The sequence below is a fragment of the Carcharodon carcharias genome, chromosome 8, assembly GCF_017639515.1.
Source record: "Carcharodon carcharias isolate sCarCar2 chromosome 8, sCarCar2.pri, whole genome shotgun sequence".
NCBI lineage: Eukaryota > Metazoa > Chordata > Chondrichthyes > Lamniformes > Lamnidae > Carcharodon > Carcharodon carcharias.
Window position 1 is genome coordinate 54,596,487 of NC_054474.1, and position 25,000 is coordinate 54,621,486.

General features: G+C 42.8%; 1 protein-coding gene across 3 annotated transcripts in view; it reads left to right on the forward strand.

Moving 5' to 3' along the window:
* Nucleotides 1-25,000, forward strand: part of ecscr (endothelial cell surface expressed chemotaxis and apoptosis regulator) — a 59,045-nt gene that overhangs the window by 33,128 nt on the left and 917 nt on the right. The window contains exons 2-10 of one of the 3 annotated variants that reach the window (XM_041193514.1): nt 7,307-7,372; nt 11,836-11,925; nt 13,043-13,147; nt 17,143-17,241; nt 19,417-19,491; nt 22,330-22,431; nt 22,792-22,828; nt 22,943-23,007; nt 23,095-23,148. In XM_041193514.1, coding sequence (XP_041049448.1) covers nt 7,307-7,372; nt 11,836-11,925; nt 13,043-13,147; nt 17,143-17,241; nt 19,417-19,491; nt 22,330-22,431; nt 22,792-22,828; nt 22,943-23,007; nt 23,095-23,148 — 693 coding nt within the window. Of the gene's footprint in view, nt 1-7,306; nt 7,373-11,835; nt 11,953-13,042; nt 13,148-17,142; nt 17,242-19,416; nt 19,492-22,329; nt 22,432-22,791; nt 22,829-22,942; nt 23,008-23,094; nt 23,149-25,000 lie in introns of all 3 variants that reach the window. The other 2 variants (XM_041193513.1, XM_041193516.1) reach the window with 2 other exon arrangements.

Below are 25,000 nucleotides of genomic sequence, written 5' to 3' on the forward strand. Positions count from 1 at the left end.
TGAAGCAGCTCCCAGTTGGTGGGAGCTCTCCGTTGATGCTTCAGCTCTGCTTTGGAACATCATGGTCTTGGCCATGGGCCGCTACAGATGATTGGCGAAGAGAAGGGAGAGGAAAGTCTAGCTGTGAGAGGGAGAGGCAGGTAAGACGGGGTGTGAGGTTGGGAAAAGGGGGGCAAAGGCATCGGGGGTGAGGTTGGGATTGGGGAGGAGCGAATATCGGGGGAGGAGGGTGTAACAAGGGAGAATGCAGCAAGTGTGGAGGTAGGTGCAAGGGTGGGGAGGAAGGTGTAAGTGAGGGAATTCGGAGGGGTAAGGTATCTGGGGAAAGGAGGGAGTTTGGAGTGGGGAAGGTGTCTGGGGGGAGGAGTGAGTAAGGGTGGAGGAGGGAATAAGGTGGGGGTGTCCAGGTGAACATGCAAGGAAAGGCTCTGTGGAGTCAATGACTGCCTCCTGGAGAGCGAACTGAGGGTGGGCGTGGTAGGAGGGAATGGTGAGTGTGAGAGGGGGCAGAGGGAGCCAGTAGGGTGGGAGGACGCAGGTATGTCAGTAGTGGTAGAAAGGATGGCGAGGGTGGTTGGTGGGGACTCAGAGGCAGACACGGACCCTGAGATTGGGAAGGAGGAGATAGGGAGATCGATGTGGATGTGGTGGGATTCTCAGGGAGGTAGGGAATGTGCACATGCACCTGGACATCCTGGAAAGACAAGGGTTTGGGTTGGTAGGTGATGGTGGAGAAGTGGAAGGTAATGTTGGGGGGTTTGGTGGTGATGGGGGGAAGGACATGAGTGACTGGGTGAGGGAAAAGGACTTGGGGAGCTAACAGTATACTTCACTACTACCATGGCTGTCGAAATCGAAAGTGAGCAGAGCCTTGTGTTGGACGGGCACAGGTGCTGCATTGGAGTGCGATCAGTGGGTGGGTGGAGATGCAGGTCAGCTCAGATGGACAACTGAAGGAGAACCCCAGCAGGATAGCATTTAAAATGCTCAGAACAGTGGGGTGAGTGTGATGGATGAAGGCTCCGCGTGCGTGGGAGATTGCTTGCACGAGGCTCCAAAAGGCCCTGCCACACACACAAACTTCTCCGTCCAGAATCACTTGTGGTCCAGCTGCATGCAGCTGAACTGCTAGTTGTGGGGGGCCGGTGGCCAATGGGGCAGTGGGGTTGGTGGATGCAGGGGGAGGACTGGGGGACTCACAAAGCCAGTCAATGAAGCTGAAAGACAACATTACACATTATACAACGAAAGTGAATATATTTTCAGATTAAAATGTGACAAAATGTGTTCACCTATGCAACCACTTGTGATTCAAATTTCTTAACTTTTCTAGCACTTTGGCTAGCTGCTGCCCTGACATCCACAGCAGGGGAGACAGCCTGTTCAATGGTGCGGCCTTTTGCCCCGATGACTTTGGCGTGCGTCCTCTGAAGATCCAAGGCTTTGAGGAAACAGCTTGCTTTGGCTGTCCTTCTGTGGGCCAGCTGCTCCGTCTGCAGTGACAGAGGACAATGTTGAGGGGGTCACAGGCAAATGGGATTCAGAGGGAGAGGACAGCCTCTGAAGTTCCTGAGTGGATGACCCAGGGGTGTCCAACTGCTGCTCCTCCTCCCTTTAGGTGCTCGAGGGCCCCAACTTGACTCCTTGAAGGGAAGGAGCACCTGGAGGGACACTGAGGTGCCTTGTTTCACTCTCATGTTGCCACTACAGGAATTCACCCATGGCTACTGCGGTGGAGTGCAGGTCTGTGCGCATCTCCATGTTCTGCTGGATCAGGGTCCCCACGGCATCCACCATCCTTCCCATGGAGACCTCCATACATGCACATGTGGGCACCGCTTCATCAGAAAGTGGGCAGATGCACTCCTCCGACCCACGTGCTACTCTGTTCAGGGTTTCCGACAGCTCTGCGTGACGTTCCCCCGCCTTCTCCATGATGAGTTGGAAGGCTGAATTCAGAGGCTTGTCATCTGACTCGGACCTCACAGATGCCTCTTCCCCAGCTGTCCTCTGAGTGCCGTGGAGCTCGGCTGAACCTCCTCTTCATGCTGCAGACATGTGTCCGTGCGGTGACCAACAGATTGTGAACTCAAGCCTGCTCTAGATCTCGGTCCCACCGAGCTATGTGTCTCTGCGTTGGTGCAGGGTGTGGGTAAGCGCGGTGACGGGTCTTCCAGGCTGCTTATTTCCAGCTCTTCAATGGATGAGGTGTCACTTTTGATGGAGGGGAGGACCTGGATGAAGCTGAGGGACTGGCTGGCTGACAGTGTAACTTGGCAGAGCTCCCAGTGAATCAAAGCAGAGGTAGTTAGTGCATTGCAGCAAAGTCAAAAGTACGAGAGAGAGCATTCATACTTGTGTTGTGAGAGGGATGATGTGTTGTAGGATCTTCACAGAGTTTGCTGCTGACCTCACCGTCGCCACGGGCACGGTCCGTGTCCTCACTAGTCAGCAAAATTGCACACTCCTCAAAGTGAGTGAGGGGCCTAATGTGGGCCACCCCAACCCCAGTCTGGGACCTCTCCCTGCTGTTGTGAGCCAGCTTCTCCTGTATGAAAACAGATGGAGAAAGTATGAGCAGGACACATGGTACTGCATGGAATGTTTGTGTGGTGAATGGAGCTGTGGATGAGGCAAGGATGTGAGCTCAAGAGGATATGAACCTGATGGAGATGTGAGGGTGTGTCTGAGAGTTAGTGATGTTTTCCTTTGAGGTGTGAGATCTTTGTGGATGTGTGATGGGTTTGTGAGTGTGTGAATTGAGGTAGCTGACTTACCCTGGCGTAACGGATGAGATCATTCATCTTCTTCCTGCACTGGGTGCCTGACCTCCTCTGTGCTCTGGTGGTGCGGATTGCTGCTGCCACAGCCTCTCAGGCCGGTTTGATGACTTTGGTGGACGTCCTGCAGCCAGAGCAGGGGTAAAGGATATCATGGTTGCCTTCCACTGCATCCAGCAGGTGCCCCAGAGAGGCAGCAGTAAATCTGTGGGCTGCCGTCCTCTCTGTTGCCTGGAGCACTCCTGGTCTGTAGACATGAAGCAGGCTGTGCTCTGGTATGTGTTAAATATGGCACCTGGGGCAAGGAAACGCTGAGATCATGGCGTGGCGGGCAAATCCAAGCCCACCCACCAGCAATCTGGCGTGTTGTTCGTGAATGAATTATTAATGAGGCGGGATGCGTTGGGAAGGGGATGATAAGGCACGTAAACCAGCCATTATGGCTGGCAGGTAAAACAACATTTTTCACGCCAGCTACCGCACTTAGTGCAAATCTGGGAGATTCCGTCCACTATCACAGCTATCCACTATCTTCTTGATTGCCCTGTCTGATGATCAAATCGCAGATTTGAAAATAGCAAATACCAGCAACTTTATTAATAGAGCACCTTCAATATAGTAGATCACCCCAAGGCACTTAACAGGAAAATTATCAAACAAAATTTGACACCATAAATGACATCATAAGACCAGAATTGTGGCGGTTCACTGATGATCATGCAAGATTCAGCTGCATTCTCAATTCTTCAGATAACAAAGCAGTTTATGTCCACCTGCAGTAAGATCTGGACAATACAGAGAACAAAGCTGAAATGGCAAATAATGTTCATACCACATGAGTGCCAGGCAATGACTACATCAAACAAGAGACAATCTAGTTACATCCCCTTGACTTTCACTGGTATTACCATCACCAATCCTCCAACATCAACATCCTGGGGGTTACTATGGACCAGAAATTCAATTAATACAGCGACACAAAAGCAGTGTCCACTAAAACAGGTCAGAAGCTGACTCAAGTTCTGATGCCCCAAGGCCTTTCTACCATCAGCAAGGCACAAGCCAGGAGTATGATAAAATAATCCCATAGAGTAGTAGTGTCATTACGGCACAGAAGGAGGTTATTTGACCTATTGCATCCATGTTGGCACACCATAGAGCAATTCACTCTGTCCCATTCCCCAACTCTATCAACTAAGCCCTACAAGTTTAATTCCCTCAAGTGCCCATCCAATTTGCTTTTGAAATCATGTATTGTTTCCATTTCCACCACCCTCATAGGCAATGAATTCTAAGCCATTATCACTCGTTGCGTAAACAATGTTCTTCATCACACCTCGTGCATTAAACCAGTGTCTCCTAGTCCTTGTACCATCAGCTAATGGGAACAGCTTTCCTTGGTCTGCATTATCTAAACTTGTCATAATCTTGTACCTTATTCAAATCTCCCCTCAATTTCCTTTGTTCCAAGGAGAACAACCACAGCTTCTCCAACCTAACCTTAAAGCTAAAATCCCTCATTCCTGGAACCAGATTTGTAAATCTCCTCTACACTCGCTCTAAGACACTCACACTCTTCATAAAGTGTAGTGGCCGAAACTGAAAATAATACTCTAGTTTTGGCCGGACTAGAGCTTTATAAAGGTTCAGCATAGCTTCCCTATTTTTGTGCACAATACTTCCATTTATTAAACCCAAGATCTTGTACACTGTGTTAATTACTCTCTCAACCCATTCAAAGTTCTCTGCACATGAACGCCCAGGTCCCTTTGTCCCTGCACACTCTTTAGAACTATGCTATTAAGTTGAATTTGCTTGTAGCTGTTCCCTCCAAGAAAGTGCGTCACCTCACACTATTCTGTATTAAATGCCATCTGCCACTTTTCTGCCCATTCTGCTGGCCTATCTATGTCATGTTGCAGTCGACTAGTGTCATCCTCATTGTATGCCACATTTCCTGATGTTTAATGAGCCCCGGTCATTCAGTCTTCCCACTTTTGTTTCAATGTCGAGTTTCAGGAAGCTTGGGAAACCTGCTCATTTGAAGTTAAATTTAAGTATCGGTCAAAAAGTGACTCATTTAAATATCATAAGCAGTAATGTGCCTCTCCAGTGGGGGTGACATGCACAAATCAAAACTGTACCCGGGTTAAGCCCAGAAGTCGGACAGTTGAGCCAATTTCTGGACATGTTGACATTTTTGCTGATTTTAACAAGCCTTACAAACACAAATGCACGCATTATTTTCTATTAAAATTCATCCCATTAAGCGTTTTCCTTCTGTAGTTTTGCATTGCTTTGGAGTTGCACCAGCATTGCTACAGCTTTTTCAATCACCTAGGAAGTTTTTAAGTTTGATCTTCAGCCATTTTAATGTTAACAGAGAATGATGTTGAATCCTCACTAAGACTAACATTTTAATGCCTTTGGACTCTGTTGAACTTTGCTTGTCCAAAAAGCAATACTATGCAGCAATGTGATTTGGGCCTGCTCGCACCGCATCACTGGACATGGGTACTAGTCTCAAGGAAACAGTTGCCAGGTGACAATAACATTACCAAGGTGTTAGCTTAGGGACATTGGTAAATGTGCAGAAGTTTTGATATCTGGAATGCCACAAGTATCTATCTTTGGTCAGCTGCAACAAGTGCATTGCATTTATGATTTGCTGATAAAATCCATACCTTTAATTCCTGTTCTGAGTTTCTCTGAACTGATTTCTATTAGTTAATTATTGATCTGCTAACATGTTATGGGGAATTTTTATGACAATGTATGGGTTAAAGCAAATTGTAGCTCATTTCATATCTTTCCTGACTTCACTAGAAATAAGAATTGGGTAAGATGTAAATTGGGATATAGATTCACTATCACCCATTTTACATTATTGCACAATGTCAAAGTTACATGTATGGTTTTGGGTGGTACATGTGGGCTTTTAGCTTCCTTATCTCCTTAAATTTCTCTAAGTGGAACTTACAGGGATTGGGTCTCCAAACCACCACAAATATAAATGGTGCAAATAATGTAATGAAGTAATGAATGGATAAAGATAGTATCAATACATTAAATCAATTCTTTTAAGTTAAAAGTAATCCACACAATTTAAATACATGATTCCAATTACTTAAAGGTTGCTGTATTTGTTGCAAATAAACAGATTACAAATTGAAATGCCAAACACTAAAATGTTTAACAATTCATTGTCAACGTGTGAGCGTTTTATTCCTCAAGGCCTAGCCCCCATGTCCTTAGATTTGAATCACGCAATATCCTTTGTAGCTCAAATAAAAAGCATTCAAAACAAAGACATTACTGGCCAGAACCAGAACCTGCCGAGTCACTGCTTATTAATCTTTGACCATCAGAGCTTTTGAACAGATGCAAGAACTTCGATGAAGTCATATTCATTCTCTGAAACAGCACCATTTAACATACACTAAGGGGAGAATTTTCTCCCCATCAAGCGGGAGGTTTGGGAGTGGGTGCGGGCAGGTGCGGACGGGTGGGTAGCTGATTGTTGCACATGATCGGCTGTGTGCTGCCATCTTGCGTGGGTGGGCCAATTAAGGCCCACCCAGTGTGATGCACACCCAGAAGCGCTTAGTGCCACCTGTGCGGGCAGAGGGAGGAGGGATCATCGGGGCCTGAGCTCTTTTGCGCATGCGTGCGAAAGAGCACTGAAATCTCCCTGCCTCAGGGAGATTAGTTTAATAATAAAACATCCCAAAAAATAAATAATAAAATTACTCAGACATGTCCCCTCATGTGACATTGTCATATGAGCTGGGACATGTTTATGAATTTTCAGAACACATTTTATTTAATTAATAAATACTTCATGAAACCTCATTCTGCCCGTGGATGAGGTTTCATGAAAAATGCGAAGGCCACCTGGGCTCTTCGCCTGCCTGCCAATCTTAAGGTTGGATGGGCAGCCCTGAGAATCATTTTAATTAGTTAGTTAATGGTCTTAACAGGCCTTTGACAGTTGGGCGCCTGCTGAACTAAAGATCAGAATGATGCGTGGTGACGTCAGGATGCATGCCCGATGTCACCATGTGTCATTTTACACGTCAGCGTGTTGGGCCTGCCACTGCTCGCTGAACGGAATATTCTGGCCTAAGAATCAAAATACTGGCTGAGGTTTCAGCACTTTTTCTCACTATGCCAGAGCCAGCCAGCAACTATTTGCAGAGTAAAGCTATTTCTAAACATTTCCCCCTAAAGTTGCTACCTTCCTGCTTCCCTAGGCTTTCATCAAGATCTCTCTGGTTACATAGAGTTATTTGAACTAGTTACTATCTGACTTTTTCAATTCAATTTTTTTTGTATAAAAAACATATTTAAATTACATGAATGTCCTTATGGGCAGTTCTGTTAAATCTGTCTGCATATATGCAGAATATTCAAATTATAAAATCAACCTAAAATTTAGGGTGAATTATTAAAAGAAACTCAGAGCAGCTTTGATTAAATTAGATGAAATACTTTCTCATGCCATTTCTCTTCATTTCCTCTTTCAGGTAATGTCATAAATAAAACCAGAATTTCTGTGGCAACTACTGAGGCAAATCCAACAATCTTAACAGGTACTTGTTACATTGTACTTTTTGTACGAGACAGTTAAAGTTGAGTTAATAAATGGCACTGTCTTGATCCTTAACTCCTATTAAGAAATTTATTTACATGCTAGACTGGGTCTGCAACAGGCGGTGAAAGAACCAACAAGAGGGAAAAACATACTTGACCTCATCCTCACCAACCTGCCTGCTGCAGATGCATCTGTCCATGACAGTATCGGTAGGAGTGAACGCCGCACAGTCGTTGTGGAGACGAGGTCCCGCCTTCACATTGAGGATACCCTCCACCGTGTTGTGTGGCACCCCCACTGTGCTAAATGGGATAGATTTTGAACAGGTCTAGAATGTCAAGACTGGGCATCCATGAGGAGCTGGGGGCCATCAGCAGCAGCAGACTGGAACACAATCCGTGACCTCATGGCCCAGCATACCCCCACACTACCTTCACCATCAAGTCAGGGGATCAACCCTTGATTAAAGAAGAGTGCAGGAGGGCATGCCAAAAGCAGCATCAGGCATACCTAAAAATGAGGTGTCAACTTGGTGAAGCATACCATACCATACAGACTACTTGCACACCAAACAGCATAAGCAGCAAGTGATAGACAGAGCTAAGTGATCCCACAACCAACGGATCAGATCTAAGCTCTGCAGTCCTGCCACATCCAGTCATGAATGGTGGTGGACAATTAAACAACTCACTGGAGGAGGAGGCTCCAAAAAATCCCCATCCTCAATACTGTGGGAGCCCAGCACATCAGTACAAAAGATAAGGTTGAAGCATTTGTAACAATCTTTTGCCAGAAGTGCTGAGTGGGTGATCCATCTTGGCCTCCTCCGGAGGTCCCCAGCATCACAGATGACAGCCTTTAGCCAATTTGATTCACTTCGCGTGAGATCAAGGAACGGCTGAAGGCACTGGATACTGCAAAGGCTGTGGGCACTGACAATATTTCAGCAATAGTACTGAAGACTTGTGATCCAGATCTTGCCGTGCCCCTAGCCAAGCTGTTCCAGTACAGCTACAACACTGGCAACTACCCAGCTATGTGGAAAATTGCCCAGGTATGTTCTGTACACAAATAGCAGGATAAATCCAACCCGGCTAACTGCCATTCCATCAAACTACTATTGATCATCAGTAAAGTAATGGAAAGAGTCTTCAACAGTGCTGTCAAGCACTGCATAGCAATAACCTGCTCACTGATGCCCAGTTTGGGTTCTCCGAGGGCCATACAGTTCCTGACCTCATTATAGCCTTGGTTCAAACATGGACAAAGGAGCTGAACTCCCGAGGTGAGGTGAGAGAGACTGCCCTTGATATCAAGGCCGCATTTGACCGAGTGTGGCACCAAGGAGCCCTAGCAAAACTTAAGTCAATGGGAATCAGGGGGAAAGCTCTCCACTGGTTGGAGTCATACCTAGCACAAAGGAAGATGGTTGTGGTTGTTGGAGGTCGGTCATCTCAGCTCCAGGACATCACGGCAGGAGTTCCTCAGGGTAGTGTCCTTGACCCAACCATCTTCAGCTGCTTTATCAATGACCTCCCTTCCATCATAAGGTCAGAAGTGGGATGTTCGCTGATGATTGCACAATGTTCAGCACAATTCGCTTCTTCTCAGATGCTGAGGCGTTCCATGTCCAAATGCAGCAAGACCTGGACAATATTCAGGCTTGGGCTGACAAGTGGCAAGTAACATTCATTCCACACAAGTGTTAGGCAATGATCATCTCCAACAAGAGATAATCCAACCATCACCCCTTGATGTTCAATGGCATTACCCACTATCCCCCACTATCAACAACCTGGGCATTACCATTGATGAGAAACTGAACTGGACTAGCCATATAAATATTGTGGCTACAAAAGCAGGTCAGGGGCTGGGAATCCTGTGATGAGTAACTCACCTCCCGACTCCCCGAAGTTTGTCCACCATCTACAAGGCACAAGTCAGAAGTGTGATGGAATACTCCCTACTTGCCTAGATGAGTGCAGCTCCCACAACACCCAAGAAGCTTGACACCATCCAGGACAATGCAGCCCCCTTAATTGGCACCACATCTACAAACATTCACTACCTCCACCGTCGATGCACAGTAGCAGCAGAGTGTACCATCTGCAAGATGCACTGCAGGAATTCTGCAAGACTCTTTCAACAGCACCCTCCAAACCCATGACCACGAGCATCTAGAAGGACAAGGGCAGCAGATAGATGGGAACACCACCTCCTGGAAGTTCCCCTCCAAGTCACTCACCATCCTGACTTGGAAATATATCACCTTTGCTTCACTGTCGCTGGGTTAAAATCCTGGAACTTCTTTCCTAACAGCACTGTGGGTGTGCCTACACCATCTGGACTGCAGCAGTTCAAGAAGGCAACTCATTATCACCTTCTCAAGAGCAATTAGGGATGAGCAATAAATGCTGGCCCAGCCAGCGAAGTCCACGTCCCATGAATTAATAAAAATATTGATTTTGTTTAGTAGTTATACCCTGTTCAGGCTATTAAAAAATCAGCATTAACAACCACAGCATGATGAGAAAGTTGTACAGCTGTGTGGCAAAGATTTCCAAATTGTAATAAGTAAAGAATTTTTCTGCATCATTCTTAATTCTTCTTGCAACTCTTAAATGTCTCATTACTATATCACAACCAAAAAGAAACAATCTAGCGTTATTTATCCTAATATAAACACTCATTTCTGATACCACCCTAGTGAACATAAATTGCAAAATGTCCTTGTTTTTAGATCCTTCAAATAATAGTGCCCAAAAATATATATCTTGCTATCCAGCTGGGGCCTAGCTAAAAAGTGACACAGGCTAAATATTATGTCTCCACTTTTGCGTTCTATGCGTCTAAATCAAAGGTAGTGAATCCCATTTCCTTTGTATGACCTTATCTATGTGTGGTGCCACCTTTGATAATTGTGTTCTGTATACCAAGGTCACTCTGTTTTTCTACTTCATTTAAAACCTTACAATTTAAGGTTTAAATATATCGTTGTTTCTAAAATCTCTGCACATTGACCTGTATCTGCCACTTCTCTGCCATTCTACTAGCTTCCCCAATGTCTTCTGCAACTTTTCTATAATTTTCGTCACAGTTTGCCTTATCCCTGTCCTAATTTGATGTCATCAGATTATTTCAATATTGTTCTGAACTTGTGATCATTAATTTATATACAGCAGCCCCGACAAAGGCTATTGTGGAATACCACTAGCTACAGTTTCCAGACTTACAGTCCAAGAAACTTCCTCTTACCTCCTTCTCTTGCCTTCGCTCTCCAACAATCAGTGCACTTATGGCAATATTCCCTTTAATTCCATGTACAAAAGTCTCATGTATGACACTTTATCAAATGTGTCTTGAAAATCTAAATAAACATCACCATTTCAATTCTTTTATCTATCCTTTGTTATTTTTTCAAAGAATTCTATAATGTTGATTAAGCACGGCCTGCTATTTAGAAAGTCACACTGACTGGCCCTGATTAATTCATGTTTCTCCAAGTGCTTGGTAATTATGCTGTTTTATTCACTCTAATAATTTAGCAAAAACAGCTTGAGCAAAATAAATGTTCAATGTTTTCCTAGGTTATCTTTGTTTTTTTATTTTAAAGAGGGAGTCACAATTCCCATGTTTAGTAGTGGCACACCTTTCCACTAAATGTTGGAAAAGTATAGTCAGAGCCACTACTATTTCCTTCCTAAATTCCCTGGGGATTCTGCATGTAAACCATTAGGCCCCTGTGATTGGTCTACCTTAAAAATGAGCATTTTCTTTATGAAAATATGTTCTCTAAGAGTAAATAAGCTGTCACAATAAAAAATACTTTAGAATTGACATTAGAACACCTTTGTTAAGTATTTCAGTAAGAAATAAAAATGCTGGAAAAACGTTGCAGTTTCATCACAATCTGAAAGGGAAAGGACAAGTTAAGGTTTTGGATGGACAGTTCAGTATTTTGTTTCTTCTAAAGAAGTGCCCATTCTTTTCTCTTACAGGCACTGACAGGCCACAATGTGTCCTAGGTATTTAGCAGAGTTTGAAATGGGCAATGAGTGAAAAAGGGAATGATGGCCTTTGTATAGAAGAGCTTATTAGGCCCTGATTTCAATTAAAATTAGACAACTATCCTACATTATAGTTGGAGCACTTGATCAGGAAGTTATCATTAAAATTTAAGAGAAAATAAGTCACCTGTGCTTTTTCCCCCCTTCAGCATCTTTGGCTATTTCCTTGCCAATTCATTCCTGTGCCCTTCCTACCCTAGGTGCCCCCAATCTTTACAGTGCCCCTTTTCCCAACATTGAACAATTGCCCAGTGCAAAACTGACAACCAAAAACACTTCACTGGCTTTTGGAAGCTGGCAAAATATCTCTGACTATCCTTAGCTTTGAAACTTATTTGTGTGTTACCATACTAATCTTTCATAAATGGATAACAGAAAATTATTCTGGCTCTAGGAACAACGAACAAAGGAGAGACTACAGCTGTTGAAACAGACCATCCAAATTCATCAATGACAAGCGGTGAGACAACTACACAGGGTGCAGGTAGCCTAGAATCTACTGGAACTGCAAGTGAGCATTGTTACATATCAATTTCCTACATTACAATTTATTAATTTGTAATAATACAAGTCAATATCCTTAAGGCCAGTTAGACCCCCAGGAAAAGGTTGATTGCATTGTAACAATGCACTGAAGAGGGTACCCACTATGGCAGGAAGAATAGAAAAACAGAATATTATTTAAATTGAGAGAGACTACAGAATGCTGCAGTACAGAGGGACATTAGTGTCCTTGTGAATGAATCACAAAAAGTCAGCATGCAAGTACAGCATGCAATTAGGAAGCCAGACAGAATGTTGGTCTTTATTATAAGGGGGATGACCGGACAGATTTCATTGTTATTCAGGAAGTTGACCTTGTTGTCAAGGTTCCTGTGCCTTTAAGGGCAAAGTTCCCACCTCCAGGGTGGAGTTGGGAAAGCATTCCACTGCCGGCCTTCGCTCCAGATTCTATGGCTTGCCCTCTGCCTCCCATCCCACTCTCAGGGGCAAATTAAGTTCTGCTTATTGACTTCTAATTCTTTTTCTGACGTATAAGAATTTATCTTAATATGTTTCCCATGTAAGAAACAATGGAATAAACATTATACTACGAAGTAATTATTAAGTTAATATATATCAGTTGTTTGGAAGTTCAAGTTTTGAATATCTTAGGCAGCCATGAGGCGACTGGTGCAAAAAAATGAAAGATTTACTCTGGTGTTGACAGGATTCAAAGGATTTTATCAATACAAAACACAAGGAGTAACCAAGCAAGCAGTTATTTCGCAGTCCTGTGCTCCCAGTGGGAAGCCATGTTGGCAGGGAGCACAGGCCAGATTTTCAAGTATAATGTTGCAGGCTGTCACTGACTGACACTCCCTGCAAGCATACTCCCTGCTGGCAACACCGGATCATAGAATGACCCATCTAAACCTGATGCAGATACTTCATGATGCTATAATTGGGCATAAATTGAAACATTTTCCCTTTCTCAGCCTACAGAGTAGTCAACTTTGCCTCAAAACTATAAACTGAATGAAGAACAACTACCTTGTTATTTGCTAATAAGCACTCCTAACTGTTGAGATATCATAATCATAAATACTTTTCATTTATAGTCTCAAGTAGTACTTCGGGGACAAACGCTTCCACCATTGTACCGTCTACAGGAACTGAAAACTCTACAGCTGAAACAACAACCCCTAAGAAGAATGAAACAATAGGTAAACCTTGTCACAGCATTTAAATATCGATACTTCTATGCAGTGTAAATAATCAATGTATGGTGGTCAGTTTAGCTTTGGAATGGAGGCAACTAAGGTTAAAGAGTTTTCTGTCTAGATGGTATTTAATACTGACATCGGTGGGCAGTTAATCTTTGATGAGGTGAAGCCACTGTCAGGTAGATTGTAAATAATATGGGGCTATCTTACAGCTTTGCTTGACCCTGGTCCAATTTTTGAAGGCATCTGTTTCAGATCTCCCACTCAAGACAGCTGCAGTCATATCATCATGAAGCAATTGCAGGATTGTGATAAAGTTTACTGGACATGCAAACCATTTGAGCATAATCCACAGAGCCTTGCAAATTATTGAATTAAATGCTTTTGTCAGGCCAATGAATGCAATGAAGAGCTCTTGATGACATTTTTCTTGTGTTTATCTGGCAACAAAACCATGTTGGAGGTTCCTCTGGAAGGTCTAAAGCTGCAAGGATTTCCTCAGCAACAGGAAGTAGCCGATTCAGGAGAATGTATGTCAGGATAGATATACATGATCGACAGTTTGTGGATGACTGCAGTGTTGTTGCCCACCCTGCACCAGGTGTGCAAGCCATTCCCGATCTCTTAAGTTCTGCATACAGGAGACTTGACCTGTTCTTGAATGTTGCCTAAACAAAACTCATATATCAACCCATACCCGGTCAGCCAAATATCCCACCTCCCATACATGTTGAGCACTTCCCACACCTTGGCAGCTCGCACCTCTCTCAAAAGGCCACCAGCAACAAGGATATTCATCACTAGATCAGCTACACCAGCTCAGACTTCCACAAACTACAGCAATAAGTGCTTGACAAAAGAAGACCTCCTCAAGACAACAAAAATCCTAGTTTGCAGAGCAGATTTTGGCACCACACTCCGTACTGCAGGGAGATCTGGACTGTGTATCAGCAACGCAAAAGAGTGAGGGAAATTCCAATATCTCTGCATGCACCCTCCAATTTCAATGGAAGGACCATTAAACTAACATTAATGTCCTTCTTGAAGCCAGCTCCACAAGCGATCAGGCAAAACTCATGCAATGTCAATTTCAATGGAATAGATACTATTCTGAATGATTGGCAATGAGCTCCTCCCAATCATTAATATCAATGTTGCCCCACTTGAAGGAGAGCTTCAGAGTGTCTTTGAAGTGTTTTATTTGTCCTCCCCTGGAACCTTGGCCATTTGAGAAAATCTTGTCCAGATTTCTGAAAACTGTCTCCCCCACCAAACCCTGTTTTCTCAAATGGCCAGGGTTCCAGGGGAGGACAAATAAAACACTTCAAAGACACTCTGAAGCTCTCCTTCACGTGGGGCAGCATTGATATTAATGATTGGGAGGAGCTCATTGCCAATCATTCAGAATGGTAACAAGTTGTGCATCAAGCTGCATCATGTTTTGAGTCACAACATCTTAATGAGGAGGCAGAGAGGCAGCAGAGAAGAAAAGAAAAGGAACAAATCCTGCATTCTGGATTCCACTACCTTGTGGGACATCTTGCCCTTTGTGTCCAAAGATATGTGGGTCGAGAGTAATCCTTCTCAGTCACATGAAGACCCATGCCACAAACTCACAACCTTCAGTAGAAGTCATCCTCAGATTGAGGGACAGCCACCACTGACAGAACAATTAACTTAATTTGTAAATGTGTGTTTGTGTGCATGTATACATTAGGGAACATAATAATAGTGAATCTGAACATAGTTATAACAAGGACAGAACATTCACAAAATTGTCCCTGGATCTTGCTGGAAGGTCAGAAACACTTGAAGAGACTGTACTGAGTGCAGGCATGTCAAGTCTCAGGTTGAAACGCAGCATGTGTATAATGAACAATAAAGGGCAAGCATGAAATTTTAAGGGATTCCACAGATGACCATGTAGTCACAGAATAAGAAGCCATTGCAGGAAATGTGCTGGTTATGTTGCTACAAATTAGAATGGAATAGGTGAAGATAGAACATCACTGACCTCTAGTGGCCCCCAATTCCCAACACATTGATCTGCAATTTCTCATACAAAATCAGCTCAGCCTTACTCTCCACCATACATTTGCAACTTTTACCAATGTTACATATCAACTCACAACATGTGCTCACCTGAGTCTGGACAACTGTGTAAACTTCTATTTCTCCACTGTAAGGGATCAGTTCCACTGCTGTCACCACAGAAGTTAGCTAAGTGTGAGACGTGGGAAGAAATGAGTGGCAGTGCAAGAAGGGAGCAGATGGCAATGAAATAGGATGGGGGATTGATGCCCGTGAAGTGGAATAAGCATATTAATGAAAAGAAGAATGGACAGCAGTGAGAGACAAGAAAATTAATGGCAGTGAAAAAGAGAAACAGGCAGCAGTATTACAGGGCATGGATTGGTGTTATAGCTCGTTAAATTAACAAGTGGGCTGTTGAATTGAGTGGTCAGGTGATGCTCGAGGATGCTTTTCCTTTGATTTTTCTGTAAAAGGAAGTTCAATGGATAACAATGAAAAAAGAGAGAATCTGGGACCGGTGCTTTTTGTGGGAAGGAGAAGCTAGGAAGTTGGGGGAGGGGGGGATCTGGACTGGGGCTGTGGCATAGAATGTCACCCCAATGATTCCCCGCAAACAACATGGATAAAGGAGAACCTGTAGATGTGGTATACTTGGATTTCCAAAAGGTATTTGATAAGTTGCTACATCAAAGGTTACATAGGAACATATGAATTAGGAGCAGGAGCAGGCCACGTGCCACCCACCCCCCCCACCCCCACCCCGCCCCCCACCCCCTGCCGAGCCTACTCCGCCATTCAATAAGATCATGGCTGGTCTGAACCTTAACCCCACATTCCTGCCTACCCTCGATGACCTTTCACCCCACTGTTAATCAAGAATCTATCTAGCTCTGCCTTAAAAATATTCAAAGACTCTGCTTCCAACGCCTTTTCGCCTTTTGAGGAAGAGAGTTCCAAAGACTCACAACCCTCTGAGATAAAATATTTCTCCTCATCTCTGTCTTAAATGAGTGACCCTTTATTTTTAAACAGTGACCTCTAGTTCTAGATTTTCCCACGAGGAAACATCCTCTCCACATCTACCCTGTCAAGACCACTCAGGATCTTAAAGATTTCAACTGAGTCACCTCTTACTCTTCTAAATTCCAGTGGATACAAGCCTAACCTGTCCAGCCTTTCCTCATAAGACAACATGCCCATTCCTGGTATTAGTCTAGTAACCCTTCTCTGAACTGCTTCTAAAATGATGTTTCCCTTTATTGGGAGGACTAGAGCTACAGGACACAGTTTAAAAATAAAGGGTCTCCATTTAGGACAGAGAAAGGAGAATTTTTTCTCTGAGAGGGTCATTAGTTTGTGGAATTCATTTCCCCAGAGACTGGTGAAGACTGGGTCATTGAACATTTTTAAGGCTGAGTAAGATAGATTCTTGATTGACAAGTGGGTCAAACGGCATGGGGATAGACGGAAAGTAAAGTTGAGGCCACAATCAGATCAGCCATGATCTTATCAAATGGTGAAGCAGGCTTAAGGAGCCAAATGGTTTACTCCTGCTCTTAAATCTTATGTTCTTGTGTGTTGTCTTTTTAAAAATTCATTTACAGGATATGAGCTTCGCTGGCTAGGCCAGCATTTATTGCCCACCCTTAATAATCCTTGAGAAGGTGGTGGTGAGCTGCTTTCTTGAACCGCTGCAGTCCCTGTGATGTAGATACACCCACAGTGTTGTTAGGGAGGAAGTTCCAGGGTTTTGCCCCAGTGACAGTGAAGGAACGGTGATATGTCTCCAAGTCAGGATGGTTTGTGGCTAGGAGGGGAATTTGTGTTGTATTCAACAATGCTGATTCTTGACAGTTCTGGTAATACGGATCCTTGTTCAAGTTCTGTCTCCAGTCATTTTTTTGTCAGTGTTTGCAATTATTAGTTACATTGCACCTGTTTTTACCTGATTTTCTTTGCAGTTGACAATAGCACTGCTGCTCAGCCAACGTTTATCTCTATGGCATCCACTCTACAGAGCACATATTCTATAACACCAACCAGCAAAGCTGAAGTAACAGGTAAAGATCATCACTGGATTAACTCTATATTAGCTAACACAAGCACACATTTATATTCAAGATGACAATAACTGATCCTGCTTATTTATTACCTTAATTTTATTTAAACGTTTCTTAATTGTTAATTAGGAATTAAGTTGATGCAATTTAATGAAAACTTCAGCAAAAATAATTACAGAAATATAGAAGCAAGTAGAAACATTACTTCATATTTATGAGACTATTTCATGTCTTGGATATGATTATATGCCTAGGAATGGATGCAAACATTCATCCTTATTGAAATATCTAAAACTAGAATGAATTGGCATACTTAATTTGTCCAATATAAATCACCAACTAACCTTAGGTTTATTACACCGATTCCCTTTGAGCCACACACAGTAAATTTAATTGAAAACTCATTATGTGAATTTACCACAAACATGTGTACTTAAAAAACATCTACTACCATTCAGTAATCAAGAAAAATAAACACTCACAATGATCAATGGGCGAAGCCTTCAACCAAAATGACTATCAATGGGCGAGGCCAAGGGCTAAGATTCACAATATGAGGAATACGCTACTCCCCAGCTCTAAGAGGAACATGGCATTAATCCAGAGGTGACACCATGGCTGTAATGCATACGGTAGGTGAGGAGCATCCTGGGAACCTGAAAATGGCAGAAGAACCTGGTAAGGCAAGGGCTGCCAGTTCCTGTTAAACTTAAAGACAGGACCTAATTATAATTTTTTTCTTCTATTTCCAACATAGCTAGCAAATTAACAGCTTGAGGATGATCCTTGGCAAACAAGGAGGGGAAGATTGGTGATCAGGTTTAGAGTTGGGTCATGCGAGAGGCTTTTATGGGAGGGAAAAAGCCAAAGGTCAGAGCTTCGAGGTAGGAGGGGGGGACCATGATATGAAGGGAAGGTCGATAAATAGATCTTGGGGCAGAGGGTGAAGGATGGGATTGGTCTTGATTGACTAAAGGGAGAGGCCATCATGATCAGCAAATGGAATGCTGAAGGCTCCCTTGAGAAACCAAGAAGTACTCCTGCTCCTTCTGGCCCACAAAGTTATGTGGAATCAACTGCTCCCACCTTATTTTTATTTCTGGCTTCTAAACACCTGGGAAATCCACACAGCATCTATGAAGTTTAGACTAGGCTGGCAATTGCACTGTGTGAGTCCAATTTAGATAAGTAAATGAAGCACCCCACTTCTCCACAGTAGGACACTCGCATGACATGAAAACTGCTATTATAAAAAAGAGAGTGGGCATATAAATGGCAAATTGGCTGTTATGTGTCCCACTTATTTTTCATTTTTAATTCCCCTTCCCTTGACTTTGTGGGGATCTTAATATTGAGGCTCAAATGTCTGGCAAGCTTGTATCTACCTGACAAGCAGTGGAAGAGGATTTAATCTCCATGTCCTGGATGGAATCAGAGCCCTGGAGTCCTGAAAGGAAATACTGTTTTGAAATCTGTACATAAAGTGGATCATGAAAATGGACACCTGGTTTCTCTCCTGCCAGCCCAGGTCAACCATTTTTCTCATTAGTCCTTTCTTCAAAAACGCAGGTAACAGGCATCTAAATGATCCCTGTGCATCAATAAAATTACATCCTGATGCTATTTGCATTGAGTCATAAAGGCAGCAACACACTGCAGTTCTGAGAACTGATGGCATATCTGTTGACCCAGGGTCGACAGGTTTCACTTGCTGTCAGATTTCCAGCGCCTGCTAGGTACCGGGTTGGTAGTGCAGCTGATTGAGCAGGATCCCACACAGTACAAAATCCCCTACTTTCTGTACTGATTCTTGCACACCAAACTGCATAGGAGGTAAGAAACTAACTTAAGGAATCAGTGGGCGCAGATTTCTAAGGAGAGAAGCTTAGACAGACTCCATTATGGAAAAATCTATCTGGAAGCACAATCTGTCATTGTCATTTGCAAGTGAGTATTTATTGTAGAATTAGTGAAACAGGCATTTCATATTTATTTGTCACTGCAAAAGCTGCAAGTCTGTAAAAATGAGCAATAGAAGTTAATAAGCATGAGAACTGAAGGCAATTGTATGTACTGCCTAAAATTAGTTAAGCACAGCTCAAATCAAAGAACCTTGGTTTGAAGGTTCTTATTTCAGCATGGTATTGGTTATATGTTGATGTTTTCTTTTGACAGATCCTGCATTTGGGTCAGAGCCAAGCACAGCTCCTACCACAAGTGGATCCAGCTCTTTGTCTGTACTGGCCTTTGGTAATTTTCTGCAGCTGATTACCCAGTTAATTTAGTCAATCTAGCTCCGTCTTTTATACCCCTGATCAATTGGCACAGGGGTCAAATGTATATGTTAGGTAGAATAAAAGCAACTGCATGGAGGTGCTCAAAATAGAATTGGCTTGATGAGGTTGCCAATTCATTCCTAATTTTGATCTTACCCTTGATTTTTATGTTAGTGATTTAGGCGTATATCTTGCCAGGTTCAGCTCTTAATACAGAGAGCTGGATTATCGCTACCAAGATGGATAGCTCAAGTCGTGAAATTTCCTGACTCACCAGACACACCTCGGTAAAAAGTGACCTGGCATGCACAATTATTACTGCGGGGAAGGCTGGGGTGGAGTGGGATAGAATTGGGCCCGCCAACTCTGGAACCAGAGTATGGTGGTCACAAAGGGTGGGCAGGTGCTCTGGCGGGCTGGTTAGGACACCCGCCTTGGTTTTCTGGGACTTTGCCCCAGTTGTTTTACATGTTATTAGGCCCTGCAGCCCTCACCCCTCCACCCACCCCCATGATTCTCAAACTTCCCATGCCAAATCAAGCCAAGACATGCCCTCACCCACCCCTGTGCCCCTCATAGCCCCTATATCACCTCTATAGCCACTCACCCAATATCCACCATGAACAGGCCTCAGAAGTCATGTGGAGATGAAAAAAAAAAGTCCAACTATCTAATACAGTTGTCACTCATACACGTGTGATAGTGAAAAAACTCCTCTGCATGAAATCCATTCAAAGATGTTTTTTCCTCAAGTGGTTAATCTCTTACAAAAAAAAAACAAACTCAAACTTTGAACTCAGAACCTTCTGCTAAATAATTGTAGCATTTGAAACTCAGCCAAGCATTCCTAATCACATCATAATAATAATAATAATAATAATAATAATAATAGTAATAATAATAATAATAGTCCTTGGGGAAATGTCAACAAAGAGCTCTGTTGAAATGGCATTACCAGATGCTAATGTTTTTTCTAATCTACAAAAGATGGTCTATCAATCAAAATGGTCTAGCAGAAGGTTTTTCTGAACTCTCAGTGATGGCTTTGGCCATTTTTTATATTTAAAGATAGGGACATTTAAAACCTTCAGATCATGACATTTAAACAGACCTTATTCACCCTTCAAGAGTGTTTATGTCTACTCCACCAATTCATTATTCTCACACTGCAGGTTAAGGCCCTTAGGACCGCCTAAATCGAGTCTAAACTCAGCACTAACTTCAAATGACCCTGACAGCCTCCAGCTTTTGCAGCTTCCTGTTTTTAACTCTAGTACTACCATTTCATCAAACTCACCACCCCATAGCAGAATCTACCAATTTAGCTCAGCAATGATGCTTGCTGAGCTAGAATAAATTAAGTTTATCCTGTAGCACTTGTGAAATTCTGAAATGTGACAACTTAGTGTTGAAGGGAAACATTGTACTCAAATGTTGAGTTCTAAAGGGGCACAACAAAGATTTAGGAACCTGGCAGTTCAAATTTACATAATTTTAGCAAAAAATGGAATAACACTTTTGGGCTGGGGAGAGCTAAGGATAAATGTTTGACCCAAACAGCATGGTAGTATGTCATTAACTCGATCTAGAGTGAGAATCTGGAGGAAATACAAAGAATTTAATTATATGTATATTTAGTAATTACATTGTTCACCCAAGAAATATTGTAAAGAGTTCAGAAAGCATGGCCATGCAGTCTGACAATACATTAAGATAGTAGGGATTTAGGGGTATCAAGTTTTACAAAGATGTTGGCTTTTCTACAGGTAAGGGGTGAAATAGATGACACTGGTGCTTTGCAAGTTAATATAGAAAATTCCTGCAATATCCTCAAAAGGGGTTTCCGTTCCCCAATATGCAGATATGTGTGATAACATACAAAGGATTCTGCATATCAATACAATGTCATGATATTTTCAACTTGGAAATTCAGCCTGGCTCAAGCTTTTCAAAGAAAAAAAAATCAGGTAAAAGGTTGGATTGTGTGTTACAAAAATTACCCATTGCTCTCATTGATAATAACTCCATTTGAGTACCCTACACAGTAACATCGAGTACTCTGCATGACATGTGCTTCTACAAGACATGTGCTTCAACAGCAGTAACTGAGAGAACCATCATTATCTTAGAGGGGTGCTTTCCCTGCCTGGAAAGGTTGAAGGACTCTGCAGTACGCTGGTCTGTCATCCATAGTGTAACTTGATCTGCCTCCACCACTTTGTGAACGTAGAAAGATATGGACTTTGAGGCAGAAGTACATGGAGAGATCATTATGCACTCAGATGACTCCTCTTTAATTACTGAAAATGGTATCAGAATACAACTGATTACATAGCTACTTTGGTCACTATTACTTTTGCCCCCACCTTCGAATAAGGGACAAATCCTTCATCCAGTACCCATTTTAGAATATGACAACATGTCAATCCTTGTAATCACAATTGGACAGTACAAAGTATTGGAATTTCCATATTTTCTGTCCCTATTGAGCTTTGTCTAACTTACAACTAGGTAACAGGTATAGATTGGTGGAAGTCCTTCATTTAAAGCTGCCTTTAAACATGTAATATTTTTCTCTAGTAACATTGCCATTTCTTCCTCTCTTCATAATTACCATTTTACTGATCCTGCATTCATTATTATATTGTTGATTTAATAATGCTTATTTTAATCTTTCTTACGTCTATTACATTAACCTCAACTTCACCATTTGATTACTTAGCTCTTTGCTGTCATATTCAAATTTATCTTTGAGATCTAGCATTTCCACCTTTGTAAGGGTAATGTTTAATTATTGTACTTGTGTTTTCAGCTGTGATCATCCTGATCCTAATCCTTGTGATAATTATGGTGATTCTCGTTGGTGTCATCAGTATGCGATTAAAATGTTGTGATTTTGAGGATGTATCACAAGGTAGCCACAAATTTCTAATATTTTTCGTTAACCAAAATATGCACTCTGTCATAAATCATATATTTTATTTATCTGTAAGACTGTCTTTAAAACTAAGTTAGAATGAATCAACTTGCAATGAAAAATTCAGCTTTACACTTCTAGTATGTAGATTTCGAGCCATCATTTGTTAAGTGATATTTTATCTATGATTTATTTCATTATTAGAAACTATCAATATTTTCACTTACTATACTTTCTGGAAATATGCATGAGCAGATATTGTAAAAGTATAAAAAATTCCTTTCAACAAGATGTTTTGCTCATAACTTGCTATTTATTCTTTGATTGTTTCAGCTCTTTTGTTTATTATCTTAATAGATACAAGGAAGGTAAGGAGTGCAGCACCATCAGAAAGGTAAGTTTAGGCTAATAATTTTCATATTTAACTATTCATTAAAGATTGAAATATTATACTCAACACAGATGTTGTTGATTTTAAAAAAATCTATATATCTGCACTTTCCCTCAGCTCTCAGGTTAATGGAGAAAAGGAGGGCATCGCTCTGGTTTCTATGCGAACTCTAACTGAAGCTGGTGCGTAGTTGCTGAATACAAAATTCAGAATGTATTGCTCCTATTGTAAATGGATTCTGCAGTAATTATATTTATTTTGTGCTTTAGGAGCACAAGAATCAACAGTGCAGGGGTCGCTTCAGAATGATTCAACTGAAGCTGGTGAGCCTGACACTTGCAACAAATAAATAATGCGAAGGCATTTTTTTTTGAAAGTGTAAATATTTTTTGTGGGTCATTCCAAGCTGAGCTACAAACTGTGAAGATAAAACTACTACCCCATTACTCCATTTCCTTCACCTTTTCTACATATGAAGCAAAAATCTTCTTCTTTGCAGTCACCATTTCATCACTTTCTTCTGAAATTGGAATAGTATGTTACTGCAACAATGATTCAATAAGAATCTACCTCACAAAATAGCCTGAGTGCACAATCGTGAGAGAAGTCATTTCACCTTCAAAAGGTCTTCAACATATGCATTTCCTTCATCCCTCCCATAACTCCTCCCCTTTTTTTTACCAGGGGAGATGTTAAAATCAATGTATGTAAAATATGAGGGAAGCAAGTTATCACTTGGGGATATTTCCACTTTTTGAGGTTAATAAACCATTTCTTACAGAGTTAAAAGAGCACAAATCAAAATGGCAGCCAAGTATGATTTTCCAGAAGAAAAAAGTACACCATGGCTGACTAATTGTGACATGCCTGTAATAAAGGAGGAAGGGGAAAGGGGCGGGGGAAACAGACAAGGGGGAGGAGGGGAAAGGGGATGGGAGTAAGAATAGGGGATGGAGGAGAAAAGAAGGGAGGAGGCAGAGGCTGGAGAGGAGGCACACAGAGGCAGATGAAAATATGCGAATGGATGAAAGGAAAGGGGGCAGAGTCAACCCATATTTGCACAAAGTGTGGTAGCAGGTGGACAAAACAATGTTTTAACTATTGGTGGTGATGGCGGGTTTTCACGCCAAATCATCTCAAACCCTCTGCATTACTTATGCATTCCCAGGAAACATGCCATTTCCATGGTGGGCGGGCTCTCATTCGCCCGCGATGCCATCACCTCACTGCTTCATCATGCCAGCCACCACATTTAAGGTACAGCTGCGCTCAGTGCTTCCAGCCCAGGATTGCAGCAAAGAAGACATGGCCCCAAAAAACAAGAAGACTGCAGCCCTTGAGTGCCTTTTGGATACCATGGAGGCCTGCTATGACGCCCTCTATCCCCTCTCTGGCTTAGTAGGTGATGGCAGTCGTGATCAGTGTCAATATTGCACAGAAGAGGTTGGATATCCAATGCAGATAGAGGATGAATGATCTCAACCGTGCAGCCAGAGTATGGCAACTATCTCATCATTCTAAACTCACACAATCAAGCCCATCACACATTCACTGGCATCTCACTCACTACCAGCTCGAGGGATATCACCACGCATTCTCACACACACACCCTCACATGTCCATCTGGCCTTATCTCCTCTGGAGACTGCCTCCTCAGCCCTCACCATCTTGAGGCCAGTTGCACAGATCAACATGTGCCCCCACACACATGTGCCTCCTTCCCCAGTACAGTTCTTGTCCTGCAGCCTCTTCCCTTGCTTGAGGCCACTTCTCCCCCTTCCCCAAGCAAGACCTAGCCCTGTAGCCATTGAAAAGCCACCCATATATGGCTGGTCCGGTAGGTAGAGAATTACCTGTGAGCCCCCCTAAAAGTGATGTGATGCTGTCTGTGAAGCCTGGCGCTGATGACTGCGAGTGCTGACCGAAGCAAGGTAGGCAAACAAATCTTGAAGCCCTGAGCGAAGTCCAGCCCGCCAAGTGCATGCCTTATTATATGCTGTTGTGAAACACATTGGCGTGTTTTCCTTTCAATATGGGTGGACGATCCAGAAGGGTGGGATGGGTCTGGCAGGCTGGCCTTATAATGATATGCTGATGTATTACAATGAGGTTCCTGATGTCCGATGGTGGGGAACGTGGCCGGTCATTGGCGAGCGGAGAGGACGATGGCAACCT